The sequence below is a fragment of the Natator depressus genome, chromosome 14, assembly GCF_965152275.1.
Source record: "Natator depressus isolate rNatDep1 chromosome 14, rNatDep2.hap1, whole genome shotgun sequence".
In the NCBI taxonomy this organism is placed as follows: domain Eukaryota; kingdom Metazoa; phylum Chordata; order Testudines; family Cheloniidae; genus Natator; species Natator depressus.
In genome coordinates this window covers 27,919,846-27,933,131 of record NC_134247.1, presented here as the reverse complement: position 1 = coordinate 27,933,131, position 13,286 = coordinate 27,919,846, and the positions used below count along the sequence as shown (strand labels likewise).

The window sequence follows — 13,286 nt, the reverse complement described above, 5'->3', positions numbered from 1 at the left end:
AAATTAATGGGCACCAGGCTTAAAACAAATAAAAGGAAGTTCTTCTTCACACAGCGCACAGTCAACCTGTGGAACTCCTTGCCTGAGCAGGTTGTGAAGGCTAGGACTATAACAGGGTTTAAAAGAGAACTGGATAAACTCATGGAGGTTAAGTCCATTAATGGCTATTAGCCAGGATGGGTAAGGAATGGTGTCCCTAGCCTCTGTTTGTCAGAGGGTGGAGATGGATGGCGGGAGAGAGATCACTTGATCATTGCCTGTTAGGTTCACTCCCTCTGGGGCACCTGGCGTTGGCCGCTGTCGGCAGACAGGATACTGGGCTGGATGGACCTTTGCTCTGACCCAGTCTGGCCGTTCTTATGTTCTTAGCCAAAGAATACACTTTGTGACTTGAAAGAAAACCACACCGATGTAGCTCAGCTCTGCCGGCATGGTGCTATGTAAAAGGGAGCGCGCACTGGGATTTATGGCATTTAGAAGGCACCTTTAATACTTAACATCTCAGCGATTGTTGGGGCACTTTGGAGGCTCTTGTGGCTGCAAAACACTCAGCGGGTGGCTGCATTTGAGAAATGCTGTTCTGGAGTCTAAACGAACAAGGCCTTCCCTTCTCTCATTTCCCCAGCGTGTGGCTGAGACTCCTTCTCAGGAGACCACTCCCTCTCAGCTGCAGAGAAAAGCTTGGCAAGGTGACCCTGAGTTTAAAGGTTCAAAAGCAGAAGGCAGGTACGAAGAATCCACAGTTTAAACGAGACACACTTATTGCTTGAGGGCCCCGCTGCCTGATTTTGAGATCCTGGCCAGGCTGACGAATGGGGACTTGGCTCGTTCAAGTAGGTGTGAGTTGGATCAGTGTCATTTCTAGGAGTCTCATTTCGAGCCCCCTTCCAGTGCAGTCTCTTTTCCCATCACATACACCTCAGGTTTGCTACAGATCCACCGTCTTCCCATGTAGCACCGTGAGCTGCTGACCCCTTTCTTGTCCTTCAGATACGCGCAGTCACCTCCTCCTCTTATCTGAAACCTGCAACACAGAAGCCAGGGAGCTGCAGTCAGGCAGAGGCCGGGCATTTCATACCAGTCCTAGCCAGGGGAGCCGTTCTCCACAGTGCAGGCCTGAGTGCGGAGCAGCTACTCTCCCAGCCCCTCAGGAGCAGAGCTCAGGACAGCGGGGGCTTTGCAGAACCGCTGACTGTTCCTGACCCTCTATGCTGAGCAGCCCACAGGGGTGCTGGAGAATGGAAAGTCCCCAGCAGGACGGAGAGAATTTGTTAGACTGACTGTCAAAAGGGACCGGTCCTCTAACAAGAGGGGCAGACCATTACCAGAACCAGACGACCGAGCAGGAAAAGCCGGGGGCAGGAGGGATCTCGCCTCCTTGAAACACACGGAGCAGAACCAAGATGACACTGAAAGAGGAAATTACATTCAGGGGTTTCCTTTTCCATTGATCTATAACTCTTGAGCTTTCCATTGGGGATGGGGGAAAAAAGAGAGTGTTGAAGAAGTTCCTTTGTGAAAGCATGTGTTCCTTGTTTGTAACCCTCACGTGACCCTCCCAGAGTTCATCTGGAGTGGAGGGTGGAGTTCTAGGGACAACATGCCTCTCGGGAGGTTTGGGAGGGTTCAGCCCTGGTTTTGGGTCCTACAGCAGCTGATCTGCAGGGTCCCACATCCTAAGGAGCGTACCAGACAGGGAATCTGTACCCCAGGAGAGTACCACAGAGGCCCAAACTCGGGACAGTGTCTGGTGGCTATTCAGACCCAGTGAGGCTGGAAGCAGGTGGGATCCAAAGGTTGGGTCCAATACAGCAGAATGGGGACTGTCCATTGGGGAGCACTGACCCAGCACCATAAGAGCCTGATTTTTCAAAGTACTGAAGTAACCCAGACCAGAGAAGTGGGGGGGTCTCCATCCCCCTCTAATGGCTGGCCTGCAAAAGAGCTTTATCAGTCAGGTGGGGTTTTCAGTTAAGGAAGTGGATTCTTTCGCTCCTATGGCAGAGGCTCATGCTTCTAGTCCTGAAGTCCCAGGGTTCAAACCCTGCTCCGGGCTCAAGCAGCGCTGGTTTTGTGATCACACTTGGAGCCCACTGAAACCCATCGCGGGGTGTTGGCTGGGCAGCCATCACTACTGTACCCCGTTCCAGTGGGAGCCCCAGGCGTGCAGCACCTGTGAACCGCAGGCTCCTTTAACATCGGTGCCTTGCTGCGGATTCAGAGGCCTCACCAGCCAAGTCACTCAAACCTGCCGGCTGCAATCCCCAGCGGGACCTGCACCTGCCATGCAGTGCTCGGCATGCTGCCCTCTCCAGCAGCCACTGTTAACCTGAGCTCCCTGCTGCCTCCTTTCCCCGGGGGGGGGGGGGTCAGACACCCCATGGACCTTGCTGAAGAGGGCTGGGGGAGAACAGCGAGTGTCCCCGCTGAAATCCCAGCGCGCTGCGAGGGCACCTCTGGCTATGGCGGGCTCTGTCTCCGGCCCAGCACCGTGCTGCGGGGAGGAGCCGAGAGCTCAGGGACACGCCGGCTCCCGTCGCTCTCCGATACACGCAGGACGCGAACGGACCAGGGCCGGGTCTGGCTGTTTCACCAGCACTGAATGGTGGATCTCCCTGAACTCAAACAGCTCAGACACCAGCATCCCCAGGCCCAGGGCATTAGTCCAGAGGGTGAGAGAGACTCACAGGTGGTTGAATTCGGTGCCGTTGGCCCATTTCCAGGCCTGACCCTGCTCCCTCCGGAGGCCGATCCAGTGGTCCCGGACACCCTTATGGCGCAGCAGGAACGCCTTAAAGAAAGCCGAGGGACAGCAGGTATCAGCCCCAGCTCCGGTGCTTCCCCCACCCCTCCAGGGCTCTGTGCCGCAGAGAATCCCAGCCGCATATTCATAGAGTGTCAGGGTTGGAAGGGACCTCAGGAGATCTTCTAGTCCCACCCCCATCCCCAATTAAATCATCCAACACATTTTTGCCCCATATCCCTAAATGGCCCCCTCAAGAATTGAACTCACAACCCTGGGTTTAGCAGGCCAATGCTCAAACCACTGAGCTACCCCTCCCCCCATATTGAAGAGTGCTCAGTTTATTTTGGGGGGGGGGTGTTCCCCTGCCTTTTGCAAAGTACAAGATCACCCAGGCAGTATTAACCCTCCCCCTGCACAGAGCAGCCCCGCCCCGGTGCTCCCAGTCACCCGCACCCCAAGTCCCCCTGGGCTGGGGGCAGCTGCTGGGTCTGAGCTCTCTGCAGAGACGTCTCTTCTCACAGATCAGCCCCCGCTCATCACAGCAAGGCAGGAGGAGGGAGCGAGTCAAGCTGAAGTGGGAGGGGTCAATGTGAGAGGATCCCCTCCTCCCCCGCCTCCTCAGCTGGCTGCTCCTTTCCCATCCCCACAACAGGAGCACTGGCTGGGTTCTCAGTCCCACTCCAGCAGCCAGCAGGCCAGGAGATGCCTGAGCCAGCCCTGCCCTAGACAGAAGCTGTCTCCCTATTTGGGGAGGGGGGCAGCGGAGAATGGGCAATCCCTGTGATCACACACAGACAGTAGGGCCCTGGGCCCAGCCAGGGCTGGCGTTCAGCCGCTGGAAGTTCATTCACTCTGGCCTCCCAGCATGGGAGGGGTCAGAGCTGCTCCTCACCCCACGGGGCAGAGCCCAGGTCCTACTGCAGCAGCCACCGCTGTGCCAAGATCAGTGTATGGCAATTCCAGAGTCTCTCACCATTTCCTGCTCACTGTCGATCCCAGCCAGGGAGGCACCCGGTGCAGAGCAGCGGCTCCGGCTGTCAGTCCAGCTCCCTTTCGTCTCTGAGAAATAGTAGCATTTCCCTCGGTATCCCATCCAGCTGTCTGGGCACGAGGGGCACCGATCAGCTGATGAAAGCTTAGAGGTCAGCACTGAGAATGAGACAGTAACATGGAGGGTAAGAGTTGCATCTAGAATTGGGCATTTGACTGGTATAAAAATTGGTCAACTGACCAGTCAAATCTGTCAAAGAGTGGTCAGATATTTTAAAATACCAATTTATCAGAATTGGTTACCTCCCGCCAGGAACAAAAAAGAGCAAGACGTTACTGTCTCCAGTAGGTTTAGCTTTAGATAGATATGGATCTACCTAATTTTTTAAAAAATGTATTTCACTGAGTTATTTTAACTCAGAAAAAAAAAGGCAAAACAATGAAACCAAGTTCTGAAAAACACCAGCGAGGCTCCAAGACGCAATCCGAAAGGCAGGCTGCCTCCTACCCCCAGGGCTCTCGCTGGAGTATTTGACTGCGGCCAAACAGGCAGCCAATTGACCGGCTTGCCAAGCCTACTGGGACCCCCAGCTGGGGCTGGTCCACGGCAATCAGACACAGGGGGACGGAGATGTTAGTCACAGTAAACTTGCCTGGCAAGAAGGATTCCAGGGACACTCCCAGCCTGGGAGGGACTGACACAGCTCAGAGCATTTCACCCCAGGCACAAGATCAACAGCTGGACGTTCAACCTAGCAACAAACAGCCCGTGAACAACTGAGAAGAACGTGGGAACTTTCACGCAGGGACATGAAAGCCACAAGGGGGCGCCAGAAACCACAGCAACCAGAAGTGACCTGTTGCACTGTGGGCCAGGAATGATGGAACTTAATTCACCTCCTACCTGCAGACTTTTCTTTCCCCAAACACAGCAGCAAGAAAGGCACTTTCTGGAAGCCCTCACCGCAGTGTAACCCTTTCAGAGCCATGAAAGAGCAGCAGTGGGGTCACCCATAAGTGACCCCAAAGAGGATCTGAAAGGCCTGTCTAGTTGAGAGGAGTCAGACTCAAACCCCTTCAGATGTTTTTGAGCACATCACTTTTTTTTGCACCACAGTAACTCAGTAGCTGGTTTTCAAGCCTTCCCATGTGGCTGGTGCTCAGCGAGGAACAGACACTCTAAGTCTGGAAGAGTTAGGAAACGTGGCAGCGGTGATCAGAAAACGAGCATGTGTTCACCTCACGCACAAGGCATGTCTGACCCTGTAGATTTAACTGTCCAGTGCACGGTAGCCCACACCCCTGCCCTACTGAACTGAGCAGAGAAGTCAGTGACTAACAGTTGATGGCACAGGCTGTCTCCACCATCCATCTCCAGGTCAGATGCCACATATTCTGCAGAGCTCCCTGCACCTGCAGGTGTGTAACCAACCCTAAGTTCACAGATTCCCACCTTACACAGTCAGAGCCAATGCTGCCCATTGCAACAGCCTGCCATTACAGCAGGGAGCTGGGATTCAGGGCCCATCTGTATCAGAGCAATCTGCACCAGTATAATCACAGTGACTCAGTGACATCCGGGCAAACACCTCCTGGAGATGTGCTGGAGCAGTGTGGCTCGCTCTGGTAACTTCCTCCAGCGAACTGCACCAAGGCAAGCTCCTTTGTGCACCAGTGCAGTGCGTCTACTTTAGCGGTTTGCACCAATTCAACTGCAAGGACGTCATGACATCGGCACAGAGGATTCCTAATGCAGACAGACCTGGATTCAATCCCCTCTGCCAGCTGCTAAACCCTCCTGGGGCCCAGTGATCAGATCCCAGGGCAATAGAGAAATCCCACCCCCGACAGTCTCCAGCACCCCCTGCCCCAGACGACTGGGGGATACAGCAGGGTTCGTGTTCACCGCAAACAGATGCCCTCTGCACGAGCACACGCCGTCTGTGCAGCTCGGGGGAGTGAATGGTGCTAAGGGACCCTTCATGGCCAAGCTCAGCGATTGGGGGGTTTCCACACTGCGCTGGTGGAGGGGTCTAGACTGAGTTCTACGGCTCATTTCAATAACATGGCAGCACCTGCCGCCCGGCCACAGGCGTGACCTGAAGATCCAGGAAGGCCAGGCTGGTAACCTCAGAGCAACACAGGGAAGGCAAAGGGCTCAGGGCAGGGAGCCTGGGGGGAGGGATACGGACCAGGGGCTGCTCTCCACCCCCCACCCCAGGCAACTGGAGGTTCATCCACAGCCCCCTGCAACTGCCTGGACTCCAGCTGCCACCCAGAGGTGGGGTGGGGTGACCTCAGGGGGAAGAGGAGGGGGAGGGGCGGGGCCAGTGACAAGAAGTGGGAGGGCCATGCCCCCTTCCAGCACCCCGGGCAGTCTCAGTGTCTATCTCCAGCCTGCCCCCAGGCAGAGATGCCCCATTACCTGGGTTCCCTCCAGTCTCCAGGTGTCCATTGCCATTAACACACAACTCCTGCAGCGGCTCTTCGCTCTCAGCAACCCAGCTGCTGGCCCCATTGTCTCTCTCAGCGACACTCAGGCCACACACACTGCTGCAGGTGCTGGGCTGGGGTCGGCTCCTCTCTGTCTGAGTGGGTCCGATTTGCCAGCAGCAAAGCCGAGGCAGAGGTCCTGGCCCTGGCTCCCCGTCCCTGCTCCAGAATCTCCAGCCGATCTGAAACTGAGACGGACCAAGCAGGACAGGTCAGGGGTGGGGGAGGCCATCTGTGGTTTCTTGTTCCCTGCCCAGCAGCCCAACCCCCTGCCAGAGGCGGTGCCATGATGATTAAACCCCCTTAACTCCCATCAGCCCCTCCACCCCCCAGGGCCTCAGAGACCTGATCTGCTACAGGCCCCGCCCACCCGTGACAGGCACCCGGGTGGGGGAGAAGACCCTCCTCACACACAAAATCCTCCTAGAAGTAAGTGTGAGTCGGATATCAGAAGGGGAGGGGATGGGGCTCGAAACAGCCCTGTCCCTGTCCCAGCCCCCTCCTTGAAGGGCGGGACTTGAACCAGCGTCCAGCGCTCCTCTGCCCAGCCCCTTCTTTCCCTTCCAGGGGGGCTCTCCCGAACCCCCCCCGCCCTTCGGCCCGGGCCCGCCCCCCGAATCACCCCCCTTTGGCCCAGAATCCCCGCCCTTCGGCCAAGGACCGGCCCCCGCCGCCGCGCTGCCCTCCCCATGCGGTCCCCAGCCCCCGCCCAAGCCCCGCCCCCTTCGGAGCCCTGCCCCCATTTGGTCCCCGAGCCCCGCCCCCCCATTCGGAGCCCCGCCCCCCATGCGGTCCCCAGCCCCGAGCCCGAGCCCCGCCACCCATTCGGGCTCCGGCCCCTCCCCCTCCGGTCCCCGGCCCCTCCCGCTCCCCATTCGGTCCTCAGCCCCGAGCCGACCCCCTCCCCGGCCCCTCCCCATTTGGTCCCCGAGCCCGAGCCCCGCACCCCATTGGGGCCACGGCCCCTCCCCCTCCGGCTCCCCCCCTACAGTCCCCAGCCCCTCCCCCTCCCCCTCCCCATTCGGGCCCCCGGTCCCCCTCGCCCCAGCCCGGCCGTGGCTGGAACCGGCCCGCAAACCCCGCCGCGCAGCGAGCGAGCCACCGCCCAGCAGCCAGCAGCACCCGCCCACCCACGCCCCGGGCAGGGACCCCTGGGACCCGGCGCGTCTCACCCGCGGGAAGAGCGCCCGGCGCCGCAGCCGGGGCAGGAGCTGAGGGCCCAGCAGCCAGGCGGGCTCGCAGCGGGTCCCGCCGGGTGAGTTCGCAGCCGCAGAGCGACCGGCTTCCCTGTGACCCCCGCGCCCGCTTCGTTCCCACGTGGGTCTGAGCAGCGGAAACGTCCGTGCCCGGGTGTCACCGCAACAGCGGCCGATCCCCGCCCTCAGCCCCGTCTCCATGTAACCCCGCGACTCCCGGCCGCTCCGCTCCCCACAAACCTTCCCCCCTCTCCCGGGCTGGCCGGGTGCCCCAGCGGCGTCCCGCCCGGCCCCGGGCAAAGCTCCGATCGGGGCTCAGTCCTCGCCCTCCCTGGCCTGCCCGCCCTGCCCGGGCTCCTCCTGAAACCTTGTCCTCCCTCTGCCCTCCCCTGCTCCCCCGACCCCTCTGATCGCTGCTTCCCCCTCCTGCCAGCTCTCCGGGGCCCTTCCAAGGGCTCTGTCCTTGGTCCCCTGGGGCTGACCAAATAGTATATAAACACATGGGGCGGGGAGGGTCCTTACTGGTTTGTTGCGGTGTAACAGTGTGTTACAAGGAGGGGGGAGGTCTTGAGAAAAAAAAAAACACCAGTAAATGTGACATGGTTTATGGCCAGCCTCCCTCTTCTGTTCTCTTCTCCCTCTGCCCCTCGTCTCTGGGTTGTCTCCTCTGTAAACACAAATTCAACTCCCCTCTCGATGCTGACAACTCACCCATTTGCCTCTCTGCACCAGCCCCATCTCCTGCTGGCCAAATGAACACCTCAGCCTGTCTCTGGGACATCTCCTTGTGCCTACCTACCTGTCAGCTCAAGCCCAACATGGCTAAAGCAGAGCTCTCTATCTCTCCCCTCCTGTCCAAGCCCTCTCTGTTACCTCCTTTCTCCATCGCTGTGGACAACGCCAGCATCCTGCCTGTCACTCAGGCCCATAACCTGTCATCTTCCACTCACACCTCTCTCTAGGTCAGGGGTGGGCAAACTTTTTGGCCCAAGGGCCACATCGGGGTTGCAAAATGGCATGGAGGGCTGAGTAGGGAAGGCTGTGATTCCCCAAGTAGCCTGGCCCCCACCCCCTATCCACCCCCTCCCACTTCCTGCCCCCTGATTGACCCCCATCCCTAACCGCCCCCTCTGGGACCCCATCCCCTAACCAACCCCTGTCCCCTGAGTGCCCCGACCCCTGTCCACACCCCTGCTCCCTGACAGCTCCCCCCCGGGATTCCCACACCTATCCAACCCCCTCTGTTCCCCAACCCCTGACCGCCCCCCCCAGAACCTCCACCCCGTCCAACTGCCCCCTGTCCCCTGACTGCCCCTTATCCAACCTCCCCACCCGCTTACCACGCTGCTCAGAGCAGCAGGAGCTTGCAGCCACGCTGCCCGGTAGGAGCAGAAGGCCAGAGCGCCGACGGCGCAGTGAGGTGAGGCTGCAGGGGCGGGGGGACAGCGGGGAGGGACCTGGGGCTAGCCTCCCCTGCCGGGAGCTCAGGGGCCAGGCAGGACAGTCCCGCAGGCTGGATGTGGCCCGCGGGCCGTACTTTGCCCACCTCTGCTCTAGGTCCTCATGTCCAGGGCTGTGCTTAAGTCTTGTGGAGTTTTCCTGCATAACATCTCTAAGATACAGCCTTTCCTCTCCATCCACACAGCTAAAATTCCCATCGAGGCTCTGATCACATCACATCTCAGTTACCGCCATATGCTTCTCTTCTCCCTCTTCCCCAGCTCAGATCCATTCAGAATATTGCTGCAAGCTGCAAAGATCATTCTCCTAGCCTGCTGCTTTCACCATGTCACCCCTCTTTGCATCCCTCCACTGGCTCATCCTTCTCTATTGCGTCAAACAGAAGCTGCTTGTCTTCGCTTTCAAGGCCCTTCACGTACTGTCCTCTCCCAACCGGACATCTCTCATTCACTGTACCAAGGTGTTGACTCCCACCTCCAATCGGGTCCATGCTGCCAGCAACACCCACTTGTTAAATTTTCAGACAACCACCTTCATGCTTTCTGCCACATGCCCTACATGCTCGGGAGGAGAGCCCCTTCAACATTTGCAAACCTACCTCATTATCCATCTCCAATTCCCAAATCAAAGCTCTTCTTTGCCCTGGTGTCTACCAAAAATTCAACAGCCTGTCTGCTGGGGTGCTGAGACCACTGCCTATCATACCGATCAATACAGTCTCATTATTTCCTTCCACTCCCCTGTCTGTCTGTCTCCATCTGTCTCTTGTCTTATACTTAGATTGTCAACTCTTTGGGGCAGGGACTGTCTTTTGTACTGTTTTGTACAGCACCTAGCACAATCGGGTCCTGATCCATGACTGGGGCTCCTATGTGCTACAGTAATACAAATAACACAGGCTAGAAAATGCCACTATTATGGCTTCAGTGCCCTCCCCCCCCACCACCACCAAAAGCAGCAAAACAAAAACAAAAAAATCAACCTCCCAGCTCAAAAAGTATGTGTTTACACTCAGCTGGCTAACTCAATGTAAAGTACTAGTAGAGGTGAGGGAGAGGTGTCTTTTACCTTGATGTAGCTAGTCCAGGAATGCTATACGCTCAGCCTGGAATTTACCTGGACAAGTGACACTGAGGTGCCTTGTCTCCACTAGGATTTTACATCAAGTTAGCTATCTCCGTGTAAACACACTTTTGCAGTGAAGACCATGCTTGGGAGACTCCCACCTCAAGCCCCTAATTTCTGGTTGAGCTAGAGATTATTTGCAACATTTAAGAGCCCACTGATTGAAAGAGGTTAAACACACACAACGTTTCCCCATTTTATCCTTGTGCAACTGACAGCACTCTGTGTCGTCAGTTTCACTGCTTCCCCCAGAGAAGCATTCACCAAATCTTCGGAAGTTGTGCACTGCTTCAGGACAATACAATCAGTCATGTCTCTCTCCCCCCACAACGTCCACATGTGTATTCCTAAAGACCTAATCATCTTTATTTATACCTCTTCTGTACCCCTCTAACGAGTGCTTCATACACATGCCCAGGGGGAGGGCAAATGAGTGCACCCCACACTCAGAGAGACACTGACCTGGGAGCGATTTCTAGACACGGTTGAAAATCTTTTCCAAAGGAAAGATTGTCTGTAGAAAAGTGACTATTTTTGGAATGCAAGGGTTTTTCGTGAAAGATTGTCAAGACTATAGGAATTTCCTGGTTTCACAATATTGTTCTGACACTTTTAAAATCAATCTTTTGTTCACTATATACTCTCTTCCATGCCTCCACCCCCTTTAACCCAAAACCTGAGTTTGTTCTAAGTGAAAAAATGCAACTAAAAATGTTTGCAAAAACGTTGATATACATTTAAACATTTGATGAGGCCCACCCCAGAGATGGCTGCATTTCGGCACTGGACAAGCGATCGCTGCGCATTGTTACTATATGACTGCCAACCAGCTGCTGCACCCAACCCCAGAGGCAGTTATATTTCAGTACTTGGCAAGCAATCCCTGGGCCACCTTGCTGCAAGGCTATTGCCAGCTGCCCCAACCCAGAGGTGGCTGCATTTCATGCACTGGGGCTGTGATATACCATAGGGATTAGGCAAGCTGAGGACTCAGAAGTAGACCTAAAAAACCTGTATCTATGGAAACTGAGGCAGTAACACACCTATCCTCCTTTCAGGTATTTTGTTCATCCCTTTCCTGGTGCCACATGTGAAACTGGATCATACCAGCTTCAGGGTAGAGACCGTGCAGTTCTAACTAAGTGTCTCTACAGCACCTAGCACAGCTCTTCAGGGCAGAGACAGTCTCTTACTACATACAGACACAGCACCGAGCACAATGGGATTCTGTTCTGCTGGGAACCATAAATCACTGAACAATAAATCCCACCAAATGAGGGTAAATCCATCCTCATCATTGTATCCACTCATTATACTCCACACCTAAACATAGCCATTATATGAATAATATACCCCCATATCTCAATGTCTGTACTTTGACCCGTTAAACTTTTACCCCCAATCGGGGAGATTGCAGATTATGTATTCCTTACGCCATCTGTTCCTAAACTGAATTTCACATCCCTTGATAATCTGTACCTTATTCCCTGATAACCAGAAACTTCTATGCTTAAATTCTATACCGTTTTCTTTTTCCTTCAACATCATCTTAATAAAATTATTAAATCTGCAAATAATAGTACATCATTCATGTGTCCTGGGAGGCCCTTTAGCCCACCTTTGGGGGCTGTAAAAACAACAATAGGGCTGCTGCCATATCAGGGTCTCCCAAATAACCTCTGATCTCCACCCAAGCCTGTGTCCCCCTTTGCAGAGCAGGGGGTTGGGAGTCAGTTTCACAAGCCACTGCTACGTAGGAAGATCACAGCTTCCCTCCTCCAGGGACTTCATGGCTGCAGCACTCCTTGCAGGTCAGGTCCCTGCTCCATCTCCCCCTCTCTGTGCATTAGCTGAGGAGGGGGAGCCCAAACTCCCCTCTTCACACACATCATGTCTTCCCCCATTGCTAGTGCAAGGAAAAACCCGGGGAAAAAGCCCGCCGCAAGGGGACTGCAATACACACAGGGGCGGGGCCATATACTCTATTAGCATCCTGATCCGGGATTGGACAAGGTACCAAGAGCCTTAACTACATGCGCTGTTGAATGAAACTTTACCGGCGTGGCGGGACATTTGTCACGACACTGATCAGATTAGCACAAAGTGCGCCAAGGGGACAGAGCCCTTTGGTTCACCCCTCCTACGTGTGCAGCAGGGAACAGACAGCGTGGGCCATTGCAGTGTCTAACAACCTGCCACGGCAGTAAAGGACCCAGGGGGTCAAGCCCGTGATTTAGAGCCATGATAGGAGCCTCGTGGCTCATGGCCACTTCTTGCTTGCTGGTTGCCAGGAGCCAAAGAGGACCAGAGCATGCAGATCATACGCAGCAGTCACGCAATGACCAAAACCTGCTGGATTATGTAGGGCCCGTGGCTGGCTGGCTGCAGGGCTGGGACAAAGACCCAAGATGGGCTAACAGCCGCGTTGCAGCCACTTGACCTAGGGGGCAGTGTGCGGGGAACGGGGGAGCGAGAGAGGCTGCTGGGGTTTGCAGGCCCTGATTCCAGGCAGATGTGGGGAGCTGGTTTAGGTTACATGGTGCATGGAGGGGGGCCAGGCTGAAGGGTGCAATCTGACCCCCCAACCCCCCATCAGTGTTTCACCTCTCAGAGGTGCACATTGATTCCAGGGGCCGTGAATGCGGAGTTCATTCCCAGCTCTGGGGTTTTTTATCGCAGTCGCTGGGGGCTGCTCCCTATTTTCCCTCCCTGATTCTTTCGGGTTTTTCTTCTTCTCCCTCCTCTCCTCTCTCTTTCCTTCTCCAGTTCCTGCTTCTATCCCAATTCTTTCTCTCCCCCGTCCCCTTCCTGTATTTCTCCTGTTCCCCCTTTTCTCAGTCCTCCCTCCTTCCTTTCCTCACCTCAATTTCAATCTCTCTCCTCCCCCCCCACCCCCGTGTTCTCCCCACCCCCTTTCCTGAGTCTGCTCTGCATGCAGCCCATTCTCTGGGTGTGGAGATAGGAGGCTTTCAAGAGGAACCCTGCTCTCTGTGATGAGCAAAGTGCTGTCCTTTGGTTTCCAGTGGACATTTTGTGCTATGGTTCTTACAGCCAGAAACCTTCCCTAGTACTCTGTTTACATGGCTATCAACGCCACGCCACCCTCCCCTCCTCCTCCTGTGCCCCCTGGCCCTGAGGTCAGAGGGACCCCAGATCCCACCCAGAAATGGCAGTTACAAGGTTTGAGTTTTCTCACGCTGTTTTCAAAGATCAGTCTGACTCCATTTCATGAATTGTCCATTTCCCTCCCCCCGCCCACAGGAGGAACTGAATTG

The 13,286-nt window shown here is 55.9% G+C and overlaps 1 protein-coding gene across 1 annotated transcript; it reads right to left on the bottom strand.

The window, feature by feature from the left end:
- Window positions 1–870: 870 nt before the first annotated feature.
- Window positions 871–7,626, bottom strand: LOC141998835 (C-type lectin domain family 2 member E-like). Its single transcript, XM_074971812.1, has 5 exons — window positions 7,402–7,626; window positions 6,162–6,324; window positions 3,720–3,934; window positions 2,688–2,791; window positions 871–1,024 (listed from the first exon to the last, which is right to left on the bottom strand). The coding sequence occupies exons 1-5, from the start codon at window positions 7,624–7,626 to the stop codon at window positions 871–873; spliced, it is 861 nt and encodes a 286-aa protein (XP_074827913.1).
- Window positions 7,627–13,286: the final 5,660 nt, after the last annotated feature.